Source organism: Maylandia zebra, linkage group LG10 (assembly GCF_041146795.1).
Source record: "Maylandia zebra isolate NMK-2024a linkage group LG10, Mzebra_GT3a, whole genome shotgun sequence".
Taxonomy (NCBI): Eukaryota; Metazoa; Chordata; class Actinopteri; order Cichliformes; family Cichlidae; genus Maylandia; species Maylandia zebra.
In genome coordinates this window covers 33,669,786-33,691,642 of record NC_135176.1, presented here as the reverse complement: position 1 = coordinate 33,691,642, position 21,857 = coordinate 33,669,786, and the positions used below count along the sequence as shown (strand labels likewise).

Genomic DNA, 21,857 nt, shown 5'->3' with positions numbered 1-21,857 from the left:
AGGAAGAACCACCTGTCCTCAGACATCCTGGTGAACTTCTATCGTTCACCATCGAGAGCATCCTGACCAACTGTATAACAGTCTGGTACGGGAACCGCTCTGTCTCGGACCGGAAGGCGTTGCAGAGGGTCGTGAAAACTGCCCAGCGCATCGCCGGAGCACCACTTCCTGCCATAAAAGACATCTACAGGAAGCGGTGTCTGAAAAGGGTTGGGAAAATCATCAAAGACCCCAGTCACCCATCACATGGACTCTTCACCCTCCTGCCCTCTGGGAGGCGCTACAGGAGCCTCCGGACTAAGACCACCACGTACCGGAACAGCTTCTTCCCCACAGCTGTCAGACTCCTGAACTCTGCCTCCTGACATCTGACCCACGTTAACACATGGACTGAACATACACACACCCACAATGGACAACTGTACCCTCAAACACACAATAATAACATGGACTGAACCACCACTCACAACCACTAGCACTTTATATACCTCTGTAGAAGCTATCTACACCCTCACTTACCTTAACTGCACTACTGTATAGCTCTGTGTAAATAATCATTCTGTACATTCAATAATCTTTAATCCTACAACTGTTTACAACTTGCATAGTTCCCATTTCTGTATAGCTGTATATCCCAGATTCTGTAAAGTTATTTATTTCATATTCTGTATAGTTTTTCATATTTATATCCTGTTCAAAGCCTGTACATAGCTTGTACTCACTACAGCCTGTACATACTTATAGTTATAGAATATTCACAACATACTTCATACCGTGTACATTATAACATACCATAATAGACCCATTTCTGTAATATACTCACATATCTATATTATTGCTAATATATATTGTAATATATCTATATCACTAAAGCACTTCTGGATGGATGCAAACTGCATTTCGTTGCCCTGTACCTGTGCATGTGCAATGACAATAAAGTTGAATTCTATTCTATTCTATTCTATTCTATTATAAGAGCTTATTTATCACAGGCCCAACATTTGATTTTATATGAAAGAGCAAACACAGAGGGCGAGCCGCTGCGATGACACGGATGATGTTTTAAAACGTCAGTTTTAAACGAAACGATAAACTCAGAAACACATCGTCCCACTTTGAAGTCTCACTTGAGTCGTTTAAACTCAGATCATTGGACTCATGGATGCTTTGGCACTAATGTGTCTCCATACAAACTGGAGAGAAGGATGGAGTGATGGATGCGCTCATGTTTCACTTCTTCACACTAAGTTTAGCTCAGGAAAGCCCCTCGTCTGCTACCTCCTCCTTCCCTGAGGTCACATGGCTCAGTGACTCAGGAGCATGCAGCACCATGGCAGAGGTGCATGATGGGAGAGCAGACATGTAAACGAGGCGGTGGCAGCTGACGGTAACGGCTCGCTGCAGCGTGAAAAACAAAACCCCGCCTCCATTACAGCCTTCTGGCTCCTGATTGGACCATTTCAGGAAGCAACAGCGTTTATTTGTTTGTTTAATTACTTTATTTTTAAAAAATGACAAATGAGTCACAAACAAACAAAAACACCAAAACACAACATCTGCAAACACATGTTGCTGTGTTTAGTTGCAGATGTTGTGTTTAATTGCAGATGTCGTGTTTGGTTGCAGATGTCGTGTTTAGTTGCAGATGTTGTGTTTTTGGTTGCAGATGTTGTGTTTTTGGTTGCAGATGTTGTGTTTGGTTGCAGATGTTGTTTTTGGTTGCAGATGTTGTGTTTTTGGTTGCAGATGTTGTGTTTTTGGTTGCAGATGTCGTGTTTGGTTGCAGATGTTGTGTTTAATTGCAGATGTCGTGTTTAGTTGCAGATGTTGTGTTTTTGGTTGCAGATGTCGTGTTTTTGGTTGCAGATGTTGTGTTTTTGGTTGCAGATGTCGTGTTTGGTTGCAGATGTTGTTTTTGGTTGCAGATGTCGTGTTTTTGGTTGCAGATGTCGTGTTTGGTTGCAGTTTTATGTTTAGTTGCAGATGTTGTGTTTTTGGTTGCAGATGTTGTGTTTTTGGTTGCAGATGTTGTGTTTTTGGTTGCAGATGTTGTGTTTAATTGCAGATGTCGTGTTTAGTTGCAGATGTTGTGTTTTTGGTTGCAGATGTCGTGTTTTTGGTTGCAGATGTTGTGTTTTTGGTTGCAGATGTCGTGTTTGGTTGCAGATGTTGTTTTTGGTTGCAGATGTCGTGTTTTTGGTTGCAGATGTCGTGTTTGGTTGCAGTTTTATGTTTAGTTGCAGATGTTGTGTTTTTGGTTGCAGATGTTGTGTGTTTAGTTGCAGATGTCGTGTTTGGTTGCAGATGTCGTGTTTGGTTGCAGTTTTATGTTTGGTTGCAGATGTTGTGTTTAGTTGCAGATGTTGTGTTTTTGGTTGCAGATGTTGTGTTTTTGGTTGCAGATGTTGTGTTTTTGGTTGCAGATGTCGTGTTTGGTTGCAGTTTTATGTTTGGTTGCAGATGTTGTGTTTTTGGTTGCAGATGTTGTGTTTTTGGTTGCAGATGTTGTGTTTTTGGTTGCAGATGTTGTGTTTTTGGTTGCAGATGTTATGTTTGGTTGCAGATGTTATGTTTAGTTGCAGATGTTATGTTTAGTTGCAGATGTTGTTTAGTTGCAGATATTGTGTTTTTGGTTGCAGATGTTGTGTTTAGTTGCAGATGTTATGTTTTTGGTTGCAGATGTTATGTTTGGTTGCAGATGTTATGTTTAGTTGCAGATGTTGTGTTTTTGGTTGCAGATGTCGTGTTTTTGGTTGCAGATGTCGTGTTTGGTTGCAGTTTTATGTTTGGTTGCAGATGTTGTGTTTAGTTGCAGATGTTGTGTTTAGTTGCAGATGTTGTGTTTAGTTGCAGATGTTGTGTTTTTGGTTGCAGATGTTGTTTTTGGTTGCAGATGTTATGTTTGGTTGCAGATGTTATGTTTGGTTGCAGATGTTGTTTAGTTGCAGATGTTGTGTTTTTGGTTGCAGATGTTGTGTTTAGTTGCAGATGTTGTGTTTAGTTGCAGATGTTGTTTTTGGTTGCAGATGTTGTGTTTAGTTGCAGATGTTGTGTTTTTGGTTGCAGATGTTGTGCTTGGTTGCAGATGTTGTGTTTTTGGTTAGGGTGTTGTGTTTAGTTGCAGATGTTGTGTTTTTGGTTGCAGATGTTGTTTTTGGTTGTAGATGTTGTGTTTTTGGTTGCAGATGTTATGTTTAGTTGCAGATGCTGTGTTTGGTTGCAGATGTTGTGTTTTTGGTTGCAGATGTTGTGTTTTTGGTTGCAGATGTTGTTTTTGGTTGTAGATGTTGTGTTTTTGGTTGCAGATGTTATGTTTAGTTGCAGATGCTGTGTTTGGTTGCAGATGTTATGTTTAGTTGCAGATGTTATGTTTTTGGTTGCAGATGTTATGTTTAGTTGCAGATGTTGTGTTTGGTTGCAGATGTTATGTTTAGTTGCAGATGCTGTGTTTGGTTGCAGATGTTATGTTTAGTTGCAGATGTTGTGTTTGGTTGCAGATGTTATGTTTAGTTGCAGATGTTATGTTTTTGGTTGCAGATGTTATGTTTAGTTGCAGATGCTGTGTTTGGTTGCAGATGTTATGTTTAGTTGCAGATGTTGTGTTTGGTTGCAGATGTTATGTTTAGTTGCAGATGTTGTGTTTGGTTGCAGATGTTATGTTTAGTTGCAGATGTTGTGTTTTTGGTTGGTACGTGCGATGTGGCGCCTGCAGCGAGCATGAACCAGCTGCTTTTTGTTCTGGTCATTAATCAGCAGCACTGAGAGGAAACAAACCACACTTCCTGTTCTACTTCCTGTTGATCAAACTCAGTTTCAACCGCGGTGCCAAGAAAAGAAAACGGTGCATGAGGTCTGACACAGGCGACCTGAGAAAAACCACAGTCCAGAAAATGAGCTCAGGTTTTAATTTTAAACCCGGTTAATGGTTAATAAATAATAATCAGTACTGAGGTCACGATCAGTCGGAGCGAGTGATGAAAACAAAAAAGAAAAATGTACCAAAAGTATGTGGACACGTAGTTAGTATACAGGAGGTGGACATGGCCACCATGAGGTCACCTGAGTCCATGTGACCGACTCGCGGTGGAGCCTCTGTTTCTCTGTCCAATGCGTGGATCCTTCAGTCCCACTAACTTAACCTTTGACCTCATGGCTGTTTGACAGGAGACGTGGCTGTTTCAGTTTACACTGAGGGCCGGTATTCTGTGTGATCAGCGGCCTCGGCATTCCTGTTTTGATGGCGCTGCAGAAATCTTTCAGCGCTCCTGCTGACTCAATCTCTAATTCCAGTTTTGACGATGTGGAAGTAAAAATGTACGTTTCTGCAGCGACTTCTCGATCCGAGCTGCTGACACGAGCCTCAGCGCGGCGCTGAAGGCTTCCTCAGTAACCTGAAGTCGTCTCCGTGGGTCACCTGACCTCACACTGACTCTGCTGCAGACTCAGGTGAGAGAGGCAGACGTACGAGGGAATCTGGAATCTGTTTGTTTTGTGGATTCACGTCAGAAACACGAGTCAAATAAAAGCTGCTCAGCTTGGTGGGAGTAGAGAGGGTCGCTCTGGTGTCGCTGCGTCGGACCGCAGCAGGCGATGTTTGGTAAACGCACCGCTGCTTCTAACATTCACACTCCGATGGAGGCATCAGAGAGGAAGGATGCATGTGGGCGGAGCAGGTGGGGATCAAACCACCAGCCCTCTTATTAGTAGGTGACCTGCTCCACCTACAGCCACTCTGGTCGCGCTCTCTTTATGATGAAGTGAGAAACTCGCTTCCTGCTGCATCTTCTTCACACACTTCCACAAACATTGTAGAAGAGCTCAAATCTGCAGGAGGCTGACGGACCCACAGCTCTGCGTGGCGCCCTCTAGTGTGTCAGCCCTGTAACTGCACCTGTTGGGTCAGACTGACCGACCCCACAGGTGTGAAAAACGTTTGCACACCTGAGCGAGCAGCAGGGATGCAGCTGGTTTTCTCTGAACGATCTTCATGTCTGCTGACTCTGATCGAGGTCGACTGTTTTAAACAAGTGATTTTTCTATTAATGCTATTGGCTGATTGCTGACACACACACACACACACACACACACACACACACACACACAGAGGTGAAAGGATAACCTCTGTCCTGTGATTGGATGTTGGGATGGTTGCAGCACTTCCTGTACGATGAGGAGTCGTTTCTGATGAAGGCGAGGTGAGCTCAGCTCACAGAGTTTAACCTGCACGTTCACATGAATGGGGCGGAGCCAGCAGCATTAGACCAATGACAATAAGCGATCAGTATATGGACAGCAGAACTCAGAGGAGGAGGAGAAACAGTAACAGCTGCTGGCTGATCGGGCCTGTGTGAGTGACTCAGGGCGATCGGATTATTACTGAGTAATTACGTTTTTGTTGTTGTTGCCTGTCCCGTTTGGCTCTTTTGCATCAGAATTGTTGTCTAAAGGCAAAGAAAGATGCCCAACGGATTTACTTTACCAAATGGACCATCCCAGCTTTGCCTTATTGGTGTATTTGATTCACCTTTTATTGTTTATTTTATTTTTTATTTTCACTTGTTAGATACGGGACAGACTTGACTGGGGAAAAGAAAGAGGGGAAAAACAGCGGGGGGGACGGGGGAGAAGGGCAAAAACCAAAAACCAACAGAACGGGCAGAGAAAAAAAATGCATCTATCGATCACCTGGATCACCTGCTGAGAAAGAAAAAAGAAAACAAGCAGAAGAGAACAAGAGTAATAGAATAAACAACATCACAATGATATATGGGAATATGACAGTAAATACTAAATATTAAACATTATTGTGCAGCACATAAGATCAACAGAACACAGTGTGCTTTGAGGTAGGAGCCAAAAAGGGTGTAGTTTGTGGGTGTGATCACCCGTGTGCACACCTGTGAGCATGGACGCGCTTGTTTTTAAAAGGTTCCTTCATGTAATGATCTGCTAGAGGGTGTGGGGGGGGCCACAGCCCCATCCTCCAGGGCATGAAGCAGGTATGGAGGAGATCAAAACTCCAGACATCCAGAGGCCCCCAGAACACAAGAGACCAAGGAAGACCAGCAGAGGGGCAGCTGCGCCACTGTCCCAGAAAGAGCTGAGGAGAGTCCCAGATGAGGGCTCACTCAGCAGCCGCGGAGCAGAAGCCAGGGGGAGTTGCAGTGACGCGCCCGTGAGCTCCGCCGGCAGCCAGCCGTGCCTGAGTGACCGAGCCCCAGGCCGAGAGGCCGGGGGCACCCCACCTCCGAAGTGGCCCGAGCGAGCCCCGATAAGCGGCCGCCAAGGAGTGAGCCGGTGTGTACCTGGACGCCCATCCCCGGACACAAAGAACCACCAACGCACCGATACCTGAGGGAGTCCGCCACTGGCAGGGGAAGTGGTGGTAGGGGGAGATAAACCTCCAAACCTTGGAGGGCCTGAGATGTCCCCAGAGAGGTGGCGCCTGACACCCAACCTGACATATAGACACAGACATACAGGCACACACAGATACAAACATCCATTCCCACCCTCATGCTCTCATATGCACTTACTCCACACTCAACCAACGTGGAGACAGACATAAAGAGACGCTGTACACACAATCACACTCCCCAAGCGTACTCTACAAACCGGGTCTAGGTACCCTTGCCCCTGGAGGGGGGAACTGCACCCAGACCCAGGTGGTGTTACCCTTTAGGAGGAGCAGACCGCCCCGACTCCGCAGCAGCAGGGAGGCCCCACACTCCAGACCGCAGTCGGACGGCCAACTCCTCCTCCTAGCCCCCCTGCTCCAGCAGGCCGCAGAGAACGGGGGTGAGAGAAGACTCCAAACCTCCCTCCACCCGCTCATTGTAGTGTTGATGCATGTGTGTTCTAAGGTGCATTTGCATGTGTTCTCTGCACCCTGGTGACACACCCCTACTCCAAGGCCCTGCATGTGTGGGTGGTTGTGGTGGAGCGGGAAGAGGGAGGCAGCGGGAGATGGGGAGGGAAGGAAGGGAGGGGCAAGTGACCCCTCCCTGGGGCCAGCTCCCCCGCTGACCCCAGTAAGCACCCCCATACTCCGCGACCCGCCAGGGAAAGGGGGCCCAGGCCCATCCGGACCGGGGCCCAGTGCAGCAGCGCCTCCCGGCCCCACAGAGCCCGGGACAGTCCACCCAACCCCACCACAGAGAAAACTGCACCCACCCCGTCATCCGCTCATCTTCCAGACTACATGAGACAATAGATGCCCAGGCTGAGATCTTCCTCCACCTCTCCTGTATCTCCCCCTCCTGCAGAGAGTTCCTGAGGAGAGGAAAGCTCCTGCAAGATGACCTCTGACCTTGAATGAGTGTCACTCTTGAAAGGCAAGCGTCACGCTGATGTCTGGAACAAACAGCCTGGGTTCTGTGGTGCGTTCACTGACACAAACAACAATCAGAAATTTAAAAAAACAAAAACTGTTTATTACAATTTGAATTTCCCAGCATGCCTAGGGGCTGATACAGACTGTCTGAGCTGTGCTTTAAATAAAGTTTTACGTTTTAGTCCATTACATCTGAATGGACTAACATAATAAAAGTCTGGCTGTGAATAACAAAGTAAGAGTCCAAGACGAGCGCCGATGCTACTCCGCCTAAGTCCGAACCTCCGCCTGATGTAGAGAGGGCGGGGTAGAAACCTGCTTCCTGCCTGAGAGAGGCGGAGCTTCAGTGGCTCTTCTTGGACGAGCCGAAGCCAGAGAAGCCCATCACTGCCGCCATCTCTTCGTCCTCCTCGAAGTCCACGTCCTCCTCCGCCCGTCGCTTCCGCTCCTTCTGCTTCTCCTTCTTGTACGCCTTCGCCTTCTCCTCCTAAAGACACGCAGCACAGACACCCGTGAGGAACGCGCTCATCCCGAAAGCCTCACGAGATCCATAAAACTCCTCCTCACCTCCTCCCGCAGCTCCTTCATGCGCTCCTCGAAGTCGTACTCCTTCTGTTTCTCCTCCAACTTCTTCTTGTTCACCTCGAATCTCTTCTTCACCTGATCAAGAGACGAGCGCTCCACCCGCATCGACATGCCCAGGTTCCTCTGATCTGCTCACACACACACACCACCTGCTGTTCACACTGAAGAACATCAGCAATGATGTGTGTGACATGATTTTCAAAATAAAAGCCTCCTCTCTGATCAGGTGTTTTAGGCTGTGAACTCACGTTTTTTGCCGTTGATGTGATCCAGGAAGTTGATGGAGTCTTTGACCACACAGTCGCACACGTTACAGTAATACCTGAAACACCAAAGGAAGAAAAAAGGTCACCTGTATGTCCTTGCTCCGCCTATATAAGGAGAATGGCGGCAGCAGCTGAGCAGCCCAAACTTTGAGCGAGGTCATCAGATACGTTTGTGTGAGAGAACAGAGCTCTACTGACTTCAGCTGACAGTGTGGGCGGAGCTTGTCCTGACACTGACCTCCTTGTCAGTGAGTGAGCCTTCATCACGCCATATTTTCACCTGTAAAGCAGCTGCAGCTGACTTGTGACATCACACGTCACGTCAGCGGTTGCTTTCGTTCAGCTTTTGTTTTGTTCTCAGTCTGCACGACAACTTGAAGAGACGATGGCGTGTGAACCTGGTCTTACCCGCCCATCTCGGCCTGCGGTGTGGTCTTGGTGATGACGATGGTCTTCCCCAGCTTGGACTCCAGGTCCACCTTGTAGTCCCGGTGACGCAGGAGGTCCCGCTTGACCGGCGGCGCAGTTTTTCCTGAAGGTGCCAACATGTGACAGGTTAATACAGAAAGTGAAAGCCTAAGCTCCTCCCTCTGAGCGGCTGATGTTCTTACCATCTCGCCGCTCGCGCTCCCTCTCCTCCACCAGACGTTTCTGGGCGAGGTTCTCGTACTCGTCTTTGTCCCATTTCCGCCTGAAGTCGTTTTTACTCGACTGGAAGAGAAAAGAGAGACGCTGCCGTTACCGCGCTTCCTGTCAGAGCTGATCACAGAGTGGAAATCACAATCCACAGAAACGTTGATTCAGTGACATGAAATCATTAATCATTTCTGGTATTATTGATAAGTCCCCATTCAGAGGTTAAAACACGGTCTGAGCTTCAGCTTTTATTTTTAACTGCTAAACTTCTGTCATCCTCTATTTTATGTATATAAGATTTAGACTGGGTATTTACGTATGTATATACATATAATTACACATATATACATAGACAGATATATACGTGTGTGTGTGTCGTTTACATATTGTTGTGATTTACGTTGCTGTGCTTGAGGGTCAACCGGAACCAAACTCCTTGAATGTGTTTGTGCATACACACGGTCAATAAACGTGATTCTGAAAATAAAGACGTCTAACTTTTACCTCCACCTGCTGCCTCCTCTCTCTACAAATCAAACATGTGGCTTATCACTAAAATACAGATCATCTTAAAGTCAGAAAAGCAGCAAGTCTTTATATCTGAAATAAAAAACATTTTAATTCGAGCCTGAGCTGAGTTCCTTGTTTTGAGGTGAAGCTTTTATTTTGACAGGCCGGAAGTCACACCGCTTGCGCTAACAGGCTAACACTGATCAGCTAATCTGCTTCCGAGCTGCAGGAGGGACAAGAACAAACACGAAGTGCCAAGCAGCAGAGAGTGGGTTAACGAGCACTGGCATAACGTTTAGAAAACGTCTGAAATGAAACCGGAAACGCTGAACAGGGTCACGGTTAGCATGCTAGCTGCTGCTAGCTAAGCGCGCTGCAAACAGCTGTCTAAAGACGGAGAACCGGCTTGAACCGGAGCCGGTAACAACCGCGACTACGACAAATCCCGAGAGTGAAACACGCCCTGCTCACACCGCCGAGCTTTCATGTTTTTACTCTAAAGAAGAAGAAACGCTCAGAAACTCACCCCGCTGCCTGACGCCATCTTGTTTACTTGTGACCGGAAATGACGGCAGCCGCTGTAGCGTCATTTTTTCAACAGAGATAGAAAGAGCGCCACCTGCAGGAGAAGAGGAGGTGAGGATAGGAGGCCCTTTATCAAACCCATCGCTGCTTCAGTCTCAGCAGGTTTACCGACCTTCACGTCTGCACGACGAACCTGCAGCACTGACGGCAGCGAGCTCTGAGCTCAGCGTCAGGATCTGTCAGGACTGCTGAGCGCTGGGTGGGAAGTTTCCCTGTCAGGACTCTTGCTGCAGCATTTTGGATCAGCTGAAGGCTTTTCAGGGAGTTTTTAGGACTTCCTGATAATAATGAATTACAGTCGTCCAGCCTGGAAGTAATAAATGCATGAACTAGTTTTTCAGCATCACTCTGAGACAGGATATTTCTAACTTTAGAGATGTTGCACAAATGGAAGAAAGCAGTCTTACATATTTGTTTAATATGTGCATTGAAGGACATGTCCTGGTCAAAAATGACTCCAAGGTTCCTCACAGCGTTACTGGAGGCCAAGGTAATGCCATCCAGAGTAAGAATCTGGTTAGATACCATATTTCTAAGCTTTTCAGGGCCGAGTACAATAACCTCAGTTTGATCTGAATTAAGAAGCAGAAAGTTAGAACATAAGAAGATCCTTTATGAGCTTCACGTTGTTTCTGTACTGGGATGAGCTCTGAAGCCTGAAACGTCAAATACACCGTTCCTCTGCAGATCATCAATGAGCTCTTTCAAGAGTTTTTGATGGGTTGGAGAAAGTATTGAAGTCAGATTGAGACAAAAGCCCACAGAGCCCTCGTTACCCACCGCAGCAGCACCGATGTTAGCGGCTTGTGTCAGATTGGCGTTAGCACAGATTTGGTGACTGATTAAACCTGTTGTGATATCAGAGTGATGACAGATTTATCATACCTCACAGTCCACACTCACACAACCAACATCCATTTATCAGCCTGTCTGTGGGACTCAGCTGCTCCCGGCCCCCAGGCTGGTGTGGGGGATCTGAGCAGCTCTTCTGTCTGTGCGGTGCTGAAGACGCAAATGTCTAATGTGATAAATATGGATGATTAAATACTGTTTGACTGTATCAGTGATAGGATGAGGAAACTGGCTCGCTATGATATTCTGAATAAGATGAAACAGGAGAAACAGGCCTGACTGCAGCACTGATGTTAGAATCAGCTGTAAATATGTTTCTGACTTTATTTATTGTTTAGAGCAATAAATTTAATGTAATTCCTGAAATAAAAAACTGTTTATCAACGGAATTTTAAAATAAAACAAATCAGGGACCAGCTGGAGCGTAACCAGGTTGATTTTAACACTTAGAGTCCCCCGAGAGCAGCAGTGCCCAGCCTTCTACCTTTCTACCTTTAAAACCCGCCTTCCAGCCAAATGGCTGGTAGGCTTTTAGCTAAGCTTTAGCTTCAGCCAAGTGGAAGCTAAATTGGCTAGTCATTCATATGTAAATTAGGTTGTTACCTGGGAATTCTGGAGGGGAGTGGGGGTGTGTGAATGAGGGGGTGGGGGAGCTGCTAAAAGCTGTGAACTTCCTTTTGTGTTCGTCTTGATGCATTCTCAATCATCCAGGGAAATAAATCTCCAAAAGTCACCAACTTGGAGTGTTTCAGTTTGCCATCTTAGGGAGAAATCAACACACATGTGTGTATGTCCTTTGTTGCTGAGATTTATTGATAAAAACAGTACAAAAAACCAACCATTTGTACACATATTTACAAATAATAATAAAAAGTGAGTGAGTACATTTCAACATTTTCAGCAATCACTCACAATCCTGGCACTGCCATGGTATCTGTCGTCTGCATTTACCACATGTGTGTCTGTAGCAGTGAACACATCGCACAGTGGCATGATTCTTCTTGCATTTGTGTTTGACCTGACACATGGCTCTTTTTCCAGGGCTCGGTGTGGAGCGCTAAGGTGAGGCCCCGCCCTCATCGCGGCCCCGCCCCCTCCGCTCCAGGTGCCGCTCATTAAAGGCTGTGAGTGCGGACCGACGTGTTCTGTGAGTCCGAAGATGTCCGCGAGCAGAGTGGAACCGGCAGAGCAGAGCCCGCCGCTGTCCTCCAGGTACGTGTCTGTCCTCACCTGCAGCTGAGCTCAGCCAATCACAGCTGGGATTCTTAGCTCAGGCTGCACCTGTTCGTGTTCCGTTTGTTTGGCGTCTTTGTAAAGTTGAGCGGGCAGCTGATGTCTGTGAGACGGAACAAAGCCGAACCGCGGACAGGTTCTCGGGCGAATTCGTCTCGTGTGGTTTCCGGCTGTTTGTTCTCTTTAAACACGCGCTGGGTCTGCGCTTCGTGACGTCAGCTCTCGGTATGAGTTCGCGGACTCACCTGTGTTCTCTGTACCTGCAGCGGCCCGGGTCTTGCTGCCAGGCTCCCGGTGTTGTGCCAAAAACTGATTTCCAATGTTTTTGGTGTTTGTGTAATGTCTCTACGTGTGTCGGTGAACACGGTCCTGGCGGCCAGGTTACTCTTAAAGAAGACTTTTTTTTTTTTTTAACTGGACAGATAAAGGTGAACTCAAGACGCTGCCAAACACTGATTGGTGCTTCCAGCCTGTTACAGGAGTGCTGTTTGTGGCTCAACATGACTGGATGCCATTCATGAGGAAACGTCACACATATTATAGACCAACAGCTTATTTTTGTCAGTTTAAATACGAGCAGTGAGTGTTTGGCGCACGCCGCCTCAGACTGGAACCTCTGCACTGACTTTAAGCACACGCGTATCTTTAACACTTAAACTCTGAAAGCAGCAGCTCGAACCTGTGAGTCAGTGACGAAGGACCTGAGCTGTGACCTCGTGATGTCCAGAAATGAGACTCGTGACGAGGCTGAGCTTGCAGGTGAGCAGGGACACACTTGGGACGTGTGGTCGAGCTTTGTATAGTTTATTGATATGAGCTGTTCCATCAGTCCACTGAAAACATCTGTAACATCTGCATGCTGAGACTGGGGTGCTGACGTCTCAGGATGAGACTGACAGACGTGTGGCCGCTCGCGTAGCGACAGAAACAGGAAATGATGTAGTTTCTACATGGTGCTCGTCCACAAACAGAAACCTGGGCTGAAAGCAGGGGGGAGGGGGTCTCCCGGGACTCGTTGGCCTGGATGAGTCCAGGTGTGAATCCTGAGTGCTTAACCCCCCATCATCATCATCACAACGACTCTGACGAGGGGAGGGGGGTCAACGACCCTTCGAGGGCTCTGAATCGCTCAGTGACCTGAGGTGAGCTCGTCAGTCTCACCTGGACTCTCTAAACCGGGTGTGTCTGCTTGCAGCTTCCTCTTCAGCCCGTGGTCGTGTGTCTGCACGAAGGGCTGGTCGGCGACCATGTGGAACAGCCTTTCTGACCCGGTGCTGACCACCACCGCCTCGGGATGCTCCGCCCCCGAGCCGTGGCTGCTCCCCGGCTGCAGCTCCGTGTACGACAGCCTGGTCAGGTATGAAATTCTCCTGCAGAGGGGTGGGGTCAGTGTAGCGTGGCAGAGACGGCGCCCTCTGCAGGCCGTGGTTTCTCCTGACGCCTTTCTCTTCTTTGCAGTAACGTCTCTCCTATCCCGTCTCCTCGTGGCGCCGGCGGCATGCGAGGACAAGAGCGAGTCATCAGCAGCAAACCACGCAGGTATTTGGCTTCTTTAATCCAGGCTAACGAGCCGTTATCAGGATCAGCTAATCCTGCGCGGACCAGTAAACGTGGACTGAAACCTGAAGGTCGCCACAGCAGGTGTTCATGCAGCTGTTCTTCCTCAGGTCCTCCATCCTGGAGCGCTGCATCCTCAAAGTGTCCACGAGCAGCGTGGCCGTGGGGACGGATGACGTGGACAGCAGGAGGTGAGTACGAGGGACATTCAGAGGTTCTGACCTGCTCTGTGCATAACCTGCATCAGGTGGCAGTAGGCCACGCCCCTGAGCTGTGTTGGCCTGTGGCGTTGCCTGCAGCACTGCACGCTGCTGGAGCCTCTTCTTCACTGGGTTTCTGTGTTCCCTGTGTAATTTGTCGCTCTGTGAAGGCCCCACATCAGCCGCTGTTACCCCCGCCTGCCGGACCCGACCAACACTGAGACCAACGCCGCGGTTCTGAAACGGCGGCAGAAACAGATCCAGTACGGCAAGAACACCAGCGGATACCAGAACTACATCCAGCAAGTCCCCAAGTAAGAACTCGGAGCATGACGCCGAGAATCGGACGACGGTTCCTCAAACGTCGACGCTGACACGCCTCTCTGGTTTCTCTCCTCCTCCTCAGACACCTGAGGGATCCTAAGCTCCACCCCTCCACTCCTAACAAGTACAGGAAGTACAGCCGGCGCTCCTGGGACATGCAGGTGCGTCTGTGGAGGCGAGCGCTGCACCTGTGGGACCCTCCGACCGGCGCCCAGCCGGATGCCGCCGACACGCCGGACCCCGTGGAGCAGCTGTAGGTGGAACCCAGCGCCAGTTGACATTTATCCAGAAACTGATCCTCGTCAGCTGAGGCCTTTCTGTGACGTCATCAGTGTTTTCTCTCTTTAGGCAGAGTCAGCTGGAGAAGATGACCTCTGACCTCTTTGAGAATGTTGGAGACGAGCAGAGAGAGAAGGAGACTCCAGCATCCTCTAAAGTCTCCTCTGTGTCTCCTCTGCTGGCCGCCACGCCCTCAGCGCTGCCTGGAGCCTGGGCCGTCCCCGTGTCGCCGGTAATCAGTCACCAATCAAATTCTTCGGCTCATTAAAGATGCGTTAACTTTATTTAACGTCCTCTGTAAAACACAACATCAGCTGATCGGTGACCTTATTTATTCCTGTTTGTTTCTCTGCAGCTGGAGGCGAGCCGCCGGGCGCGTCGCTCTCCTCCAGGCCTGAACTACTCACTCAGCAGTCAGCTGACCACCGATGACAGCATGACCGACTGGCTCCACCTCCTGATGGAAACGGACCACGGCCAAGGTGAGGTAACTCAGCCAGCAGGGGGCGACTCCTGAGGGCGAGCCTGCTGGCTGGTTTGGGGCGGGGCTTGGTCAGATCCAGAGGTGGGAAGTAACTAAGTATTTGTACTGAAGTAGAATTTGCAGGTGTTTGTTTTACTTGCACGGTTCGTTTGGCTTTGCACACAAATAGGAGCCACTCTTACTCAGAGTACTTTTTACTGGAATAAAAAAGTTGAAGCAGTCCTGAAGTACAGACTGTGGGGACATGAGGTCACATGAGGACTGCTGTGGTTACATCAAACCTGCTGAGGCAGGCGATCGGGGTCTTGTTCTGTGACATGTGCTCACTTCCTGTTTGTCGGCTCACCGCCATCTTGTTTCTCCGTGCAGACTCTGATGACCAGCAGGTCCCTGTGTTCTCCGACCAGCTCCTGTGGAACCCGTACTGACCACCCGACGCAGTCCTCGCCCTTGTTTCCTCATCGTGTCTTTTTAAATGTGTCTGAAGATTAACTGAACGACAGCAGGGATCCGATTGGCCGCCACCCCCCCTCCCAGGTGCTGAGGTTTCCCGGCTGCTCGTGAACGCGTCGTCAGGGCGGACAGCTGAACACTCGGATGCACCTGAACGTTCGACCTCATGAAGCACTGCTCACCTGTTCTGCACTCATTTCTGTATCGACTCACTTTGGTGTCACTTTGTTGTCTTTGCTCCACCTTCACCTTCGTGCTCTGCTGTCTGGCTCAGGCTCCTCCCCCCCGCACCGCCATGTTTTTTCTCAAAAACGACCCCCTGCTGAGTGGAGGGGAGCGGCCATCTTTGTGTTTGAGTTTTCTTTTTACTCTTCCTACTTTTTTTGCTGCTTGACTGTCAAGAGCAAAGCTGAACCATGTGATTAATAAAGGCGTAAATAAAGTGTTACTGATCCACAGGCCGACTCGTTCTTCTTCTACCCTCCATAAAAGTGTTGGACATGCAGAGGTGTTCACTGAGGGTGTGCAGCTGTAAGAACCTGGACTCCAAACACGAGTTGATCTTCTCTGTCCCATCAGAACATCTGGGTTGTTTGTTTTCACAGAAAATCCTTAAATGTGCAGAATAAGATGAAGCGGCTCGTTTAAATCTACTTCTTGCTTCTAAAATGCAGCTTTGAATAAAATTTAATTTATTTTTAATCCATAAATGATTTTTACTCGGTCTGACTATCCACGCATTTTATCAGGTTTTACGTGTGTTTTTTTTTTTTTTTTTTAAAAAGAAAAAAAAGTAAACCCTAAAGATGAACTCCTTATTTCTAAACTAGATTTTAACTCTAACAGTTTTCTTTTAGTCTGTCAAATTTATTTTCACTGTACAGTTTATTTAACAAAGTCTTTTTGCTTCCTCTTTGTTTTTAAAATATTCAGATTTCAAAAATGTAATATTAATAGAATCAATTTTTAGTTTCAACCACGTATTTTTATTTCTTTTTAGTCTCTACTCTTTTCTCTTCACCATTTCTACTCATTTTTCGTTATTTTTAATGTCCCGGTGTCTGCACGGTTCTCCGAGGTTCCTCCGGTCGGGCCCGGTCCGCGCAGTTTCTGCGGGTTTGCCCTTTAACGCGAGCTGTGGCGGTAAACAAGCCTCCGCGGACTCCAGCTCCCGTCATGCCCCGCGTGGCAGCGTTCTCGGAGATTCGCCCCGGGTTCGTGCGGCAGGTTCGGCTGTGCTGAGCGGCGGCACTGCGGACCGGATCAAAGGATCAGACGTAAATAAACGGCAGGTGCCGGTGATGCGCTGAAGCCCCGCCCCTCCTCCGCTGGCACCGTAGCTGTTATTTATGAATGCCCGCCGCTCACGGGCGTGTGCGCGCGCAGTCCTCGTTATTATTATTATGTTTTAATAACGGAGACCGGACACCGATCCAGGCAGATGTGCGGCTCAGTGCCGGAGCCTGCGATGCCCGCTCCGCGCGGTTAGATTCCCGCTTCGTTCCGCTGTGTTCGACGATAATACTGGGTCGATACACCGAACACAGAGCCGTTCGCCGGCCCGCTGCAGCCACAGGAGCCGCCTCACCCCGTCAACCGACAAGGTAAGCACTGCGCCGGGCCGGAGAGAGCGGGACGTGTGTCCGACTCCGTCCCGCAGCATCCCGCCGTGTGTCGCCCCCCTCTCGCCGCTCCGGGAGCTCTCGGGCCGGCCACACGCCGTCAGCACCGCTGTTCCGATCGCTGTTGACGGCCTGCGGTGGTTCTGCTGAGCATGGGCCTGTGAGGGGTCCGGTGTGTGCGGACGGCCCTGGCCTGGGTGATGGCCGGAGGCGGGACAGACACCGGGAGCATCATTGATGTTCGTGGGTTGTTTGTGACACCATTAACGGCGGCTAACGGGTCAGCTAGCAGCTAACCCGTTAGCCGCCGTTAGCTACTAACTGCCGCCCTGTTCGCTGCTAGCAGCCCGGCACGGGCCCCCGGAGCCCGGGAGGCGGTGGAGGAGGCAGAGCCGTCACTCAGCGGCTCCCATCCTCCGAGCAAGATGGCTGAGTTTATTGTGCCGACCTTGAGCGGAATAACGGGATGACTTGTTATTTATAGCAGCGAGCTAACGGCTCAGGTGAACTGCTGGTGATGTAACGGTCCGCCGTCATAACACAAACCGGGGTTTGTGTTTTTTTTCATGGAGTAACCCTCCGCAAACACACCGCCCACCGGGCCGACAGGTACACGGGCGGAAAGCATCCCTCATTAAAAGCAATGGGATGCTTAGCCACAAGCTAACAAGCTGTCGGGGGTGCCCGGCGGCCTCGGTCAGCCCGGCTCGGCTCGGTTCGGCTCACGGTCATCGGCATGTACCCGGAGCCGATATTCCCCCAGCAGAGCCGCGCTAACCAGACCCCGGGGTTCCGCCCCGATGACGGGGTGATGGTCCCCTGTTCTTGGCCCCTGACCTGGTTTACAGGAGCCCCAGGGGGTCCACGAGTAACGGAGTAACGGTACTCAGTTACAGCACTGATGCAAGGCTGCAACTGGAGAGTAACGACATGAAGGAGTGAAACTGTTATTGTTATTATTATGAGTGTTAACTGTGTGACATAATAATTAAAGTCTAATTTCATGCGATGAGCGGTCCAGACTAATCTCTGGGACCTTGTATTCCTTTTGAGGTTATTTTTTTGTAATTTTGTTGTCAGGTTTTTGTTTTTGCTCTTTTTGACATTTCTTTTCCGATTGAATGTCTAGTCCTGGCTCTTGCTGGTTGTTATGTGGGTATGCCTCGTGTGTTTGTTCTGCAGTTTTCCTGCGTGGCTTTGGGGGGTCTGGGTGGTTTTATGTCGCCTCGACGGCGGTGCAGGTGGTTTGTAGTCTCTGTGAGCTCCTTTTCACACTTTAGTCTTTTTTGTTGTTGTTTTTGTCGGGTCTCAGACGCGCTTCCTCCAGTCGTTCATGGTGGTTTCTTCAGGCTGTTTGGTCGTAGCGTCTTTGAGGCAGTCTTTAGTCTGTCAGTCGTTTCACTCTGTGGATGTTTTCGTGGGTCTCTTTTGTGCTTCGTCTCTGTCCACGGGGGTCTTCTTCTTCTTGGTGGCGTCTTTTTGTTTTTCGGTGTCTCTTATAGGGGTGAAAATGAAGAGTTTATTGTTTGTCATTCTGAGGTTATTGTCTCCACCATCACTAATTGCACTCTGTGTGGTCAAATATTTGTGCATGTTGGAGCAATTTCCCCTCTTTGTTGCGGTCAGGTCAGCAGTGGTCAGCGCCGACACACACACACACACACACACACACATGAAGAGAGAGAGTATGCATAGTATCCAAACAACCATCATAATTCATCATACAATGAGAACACGACGAATCAGCAATTGACAATGACTAATTAATATTCTATTATTGTATATATTGTTTGGAGTTTAGTCTGTTACTGTTGCTATTTTTACCATTTCATGTTGGAGCAACTGTAACCCACATCATTTCCTTATAAAGTATTCTGATTGGATCATGGCAGGTCATCCTGAACCAATCACACGTCTGCTTACCTGCATCTTTTGTTTCTCTTCCTCTTCTTTTCCCTTTTTTCTAAACTGAGCACCTGATGGCTTTGAACTTTTCTTGTCCATCTTGGTTTTAATTTTGCCCTCCAGTACAAACACAAATCCCCCAACCCGAGGATCACCGCAACATATCCTAACAGACCGACACCTTAGTTCACAGATTCACTTTGTCTAAGGTGTGTTTCTGGGATTTCACACAACCCAGGATTCAAATCATGAATCCATGATGGGTTTGGATTTACAACATTATGAAATGTGCTCTATTTGGAAGCAGCAGGTCTTCCTCCCCTTTTGACGGGTTGTGTGAGCACAAAGCAAAGAAAAAACACTTTATTTGCACAGCGAGGGACAATAAAGGATATTTCAGTTTCTATTGTGTTCTACTGCAGAAACACGAGCAGGTAGCTGAGCCTGGCTGTTTGCTACCTTCAGCTCAGGCTGTGGCTGCTGTGCTGGGTTCTTCGTTAGCTTAGCATTAGCACGGTGTGTGATGCAGTCTCCACTTTAAACTAGAAAAGTCAAAGGAACGTCCGTTTACACGCTGCAGACCTGTTTTCCTCCTCTGACACGTGAACTGCAATCAGCTGATTGTAGTGCAACCAGAACTGATAAGCGGGATCAATACACACACAGACGAACAATTCCAAACAGGGACTTGACTGTGGGACTGGTTCCCAGTGCTGTTTGTGGTCGTCTTTTTCTTGTGTTTTTCCTGTTTCTTCTCAACATCAGCTGTTTGATGCTTTGGTCCTGATAGAGTTGTCAATGTTTTTCAGCTTAACTTCACCTGCGTGTGTGTGTGCCTTTTCTAGGTGTGTTGCTGCAGCAACGGCTGACAGATGATGCTCTTGTGAGAGTGGGTGGGGCTACGTGGCCCTGAGGCCTTAAGGAGGAGTCTCAGCCCTAAGCTCCTCCCCTCTCTCGTCCCGAGACAGACCAAACGGACGGACACACAGACGGCTGTAACTCTCCCCTCCCTCCTCCTCCTTCCCCCCTCTCTCCCCTGTTCTCCCCTCCACCTGGCCCCTCCTCCTCCTCCCGGCCACCCTCCCCTGTCTCCCCCCTCGTCCCCTGCCACCATGCTGTGGTCACGCTGCTGGTGGAGAGCCTGAGGAAGCAGACTCTGGAAGGCGACCCTGCTCAGCCAGGGGACTTGTACCTGGTGAGTGGCACACCTGTAGCCTCACCTGTGAGGTCACTGTCACACCTGCAGAGCAGAGACAGGAAGTGTACTTTTGTTAGCGACAGTCTGAACGCCGTCACGGCCCGTGTGTTCACTGACAGTCAGGATACTTTGATACAAAGTCAGGGTGTAAAGTCTCACCACTGGATGTCAGTGGATTGCAGATGATTCCTCCTAATTCACGTGGACAATCCTGCTACGGTGGCCACTGTAGGACACAGCCAGCTGCTTCTGCTGCTGTTTGTGGAAAGTCCACACTTGTCTGCACACTGTGTTTAAACATATTTGAGTAATATCAACACTTAGCAATAAAGCAGGAGTAAGAAACTCTCGTGTGTCATCAATCTTAGTCCAAAGTCACCTCCAAACCTCCGATGACGTCCATCTGTACTGAGAGCTGCTGTTAGTGAAACTTTGCTTGAAGTGGCCTCTGACACTTAGTGGATAAACTCTCATATGATGTGTGACTGTGTGTCACAGACGTGTGATTTTAGGCCACTAAACATGGCGTAACGTTAGATTTAGAGCAGCTGTTGGTTTTGTTTAGCTGTCAGCTGTTTGATGGTGCGGACATGTCTGTTAAATGTCCCACAGCAAGCGAACACCTAAAGCTCTCTGCATGTGTGTCTGTAGCCACACATGTAAAGGTGCTGCACAGAGTCTCTGAGGTCCTTCAACATCTGTTGGACAATGCTCAGGCGCTAGAAACGATATAAATTTGGCCAACGATAGAGACTTTGACTATATCGCTCTATCGCGATAGCGCATGTTGATGATGTCATCAAGCTGCGCCTGTTTTGGTCAAAAGCATCGCAGCGGCTACAACCATAATCATCTGCAAATTATGGCGACAGTCACAGCAAAGAGATGAAGCACTGTTGAAATATGGGGAAAGCCAAAAACTGCGCTTCCTCCACTTCAGTAACATTGATTCATTAATGTTGAATTCTCTGGCAGCTGCTCTATTCCCATGTTGTTGCAGTATATTAATGACTAACCTCGTATTGTGGATGAATGATCTCAGTTGTTCTCCTGACTGAAGTTTGGCCCGTGTACAGCATCCTGCTATGTGACTGCATTTGTCCCTGACCACCAGAATCCGTCACGTTAACTTTTATCGAGTGGAAAAAAGTTGGTGTTCATCCTCCAGCTTCACTGTGCTAATGTTATGCTAACATAGCTGTGTCGCTAGCAATCACGTAGCACAACATTATATAGCAGCTAGCCCAACTTCAGTAACCCTACAAACGCCACTGCTGTTTAGTTTCCTGTCTTCATTTATGTTGGAAGTGGCAGCAGAGCTGTACGTTTGAATTAGTTTCAAAAATCTCTCAGTCAGAACATGCAATATCATGTTTAGATGGAAACTAGCGAGCTAACTTCCTGCTAACTTCTAACTCCATTAAATTTAATAAATCTGTTTTCATGGATACCTGGATGTTAAACTTAATTGTTACACCCGGTAAAGCAGCAACGCTGATGATTTTATTAAAGATGAAAGAATTCAGACCGTTTTTAACTCTCAGTGTTCGTTTGACTTTGGGACCTGAAGCTGACGGAGTTTTGGACCCAGATTACTCCGCGAGGCTCCTGACTACGGCAGCCGTAATGCTCTGACCATCCATCCAAACATTTTTAACAGATTTCTGTAGCCAAAATCGGTTCGAGGTCAGTAAGCACAACCAGAGTTCATACATAAGGCACACTCGATTTTTGAGAAAATTAAAGGATTTTAAGTGTGGAAAATCCGTTATACAGAAGAAAAGAATATATCGTGATATATGTCGTTACCGCACGTGCTTCAAATTATATCGCGA

The 21,857-nt window shown here is 48.4% G+C and overlaps 3 protein-coding genes across 4 annotated transcripts in view; 2 read left to right on the top strand and 1 right to left on the bottom strand.

Moving 5' to 3' along the window:
- Positions 1–7,411: 7,411 nt before the first annotated feature.
- On the bottom strand, positions 7,412–9,964 carry zmat2 (zinc finger, matrin-type 2). Its single transcript, XM_004556915.4, has 6 exons — positions 9,857–9,964; positions 8,796–8,895; positions 8,593–8,716; positions 8,167–8,240; positions 7,901–8,046; positions 7,412–7,820 (listed from the first exon to the last, which is right to left on the bottom strand). The coding sequence occupies exons 1-6, from the start codon at positions 9,872–9,874 to the stop codon at positions 7,677–7,679; spliced, it is 606 nt and encodes a 201-aa protein (XP_004556972.1). The 5' UTR covers positions 9,875–9,964; the 3' UTR covers positions 7,412–7,676.
- A 1,862-nt stretch (positions 9,965–11,826) lies between these two features.
- Positions 11,827–15,753, top strand: slbp2 (stem-loop binding protein 2). The gene is made up of 9 exons (XM_004556916.5): positions 11,827–11,979; positions 13,196–13,357; positions 13,459–13,539; positions 13,668–13,748; positions 13,928–14,071; positions 14,164–14,334; positions 14,430–14,592; positions 14,716–14,842; positions 15,214–15,753. Exons 1-9 carry the CDS (start codon positions 11,927–11,929, stop codon positions 15,270–15,272), a joined length of 1,041 nt encoding a protein of 346 aa, XP_004556973.1. The 5' UTR covers positions 11,827–11,926; the 3' UTR covers positions 15,273–15,753.
- Positions 15,754–16,487: 734 nt separating this feature from the next.
- fam53c (family with sequence similarity 53 member C) overlaps positions 16,488–21,857 on the top strand; it is a 10,863-nt gene continuing 5,493 nt past the window's right edge. Inside the window, exons 1-2 of one of the 2 annotated variants that reach the window (XM_024799877.2) lie at positions 16,488–16,901; positions 19,670–20,019. The gene's annotated coding sequence lies outside the window, so the exon portion shown is untranslated. The remainder of the gene's footprint in view (positions 16,902–19,669; positions 20,020–21,857) is intronic. The other variant, XM_076889493.1, reaches the window with a different exon arrangement.

What these genes read in the sequence shown, in the direction of transcription:
- zmat2 (XM_004556915.4), bottom strand. An exon ending in TCACATCAACGGCAAAAAAC is followed by an intron (nt 8,047 to 8,166) that starts GTGAGTTCACAG and finishes GTGTGTGAGCAG; the next exon opens with ATCAGAGGAACCTGGGCATG. An exon ending in TGAAGGAGCTGCGGGAGGAG is followed by an intron (nt 7,821 to 7,900) that starts GTGAGGAGGAGT and finishes GCGTGTCTTTAG; the next exon opens with GAGGAGAAGGCGAAGGCGTA.
- slbp2 (XM_004556916.5), top strand. Translation starts at nt 11,927, where the DNA reads ATGTCCGCGAGCAGAGTGGAACCGGCAGAGCAGAGCCCGCCGCTGTCC. An exon ending in AGCCCGCCGCTGTCCTCCAG is followed by an intron (nt 11,980 to 13,195) that starts GTACGTGTCTGT and finishes GTCTGCTTGCAG; the next exon opens with CTTCCTCTTCAGCCCGTGGT. An exon ending in CCGGACCCCGTGGAGCAGCT is followed by an intron (nt 14,335 to 14,429) that starts GTAGGTGGAACC and finishes TTCTCTCTTTAG; the next exon opens with GCAGAGTCAGCTGGAGAAGA.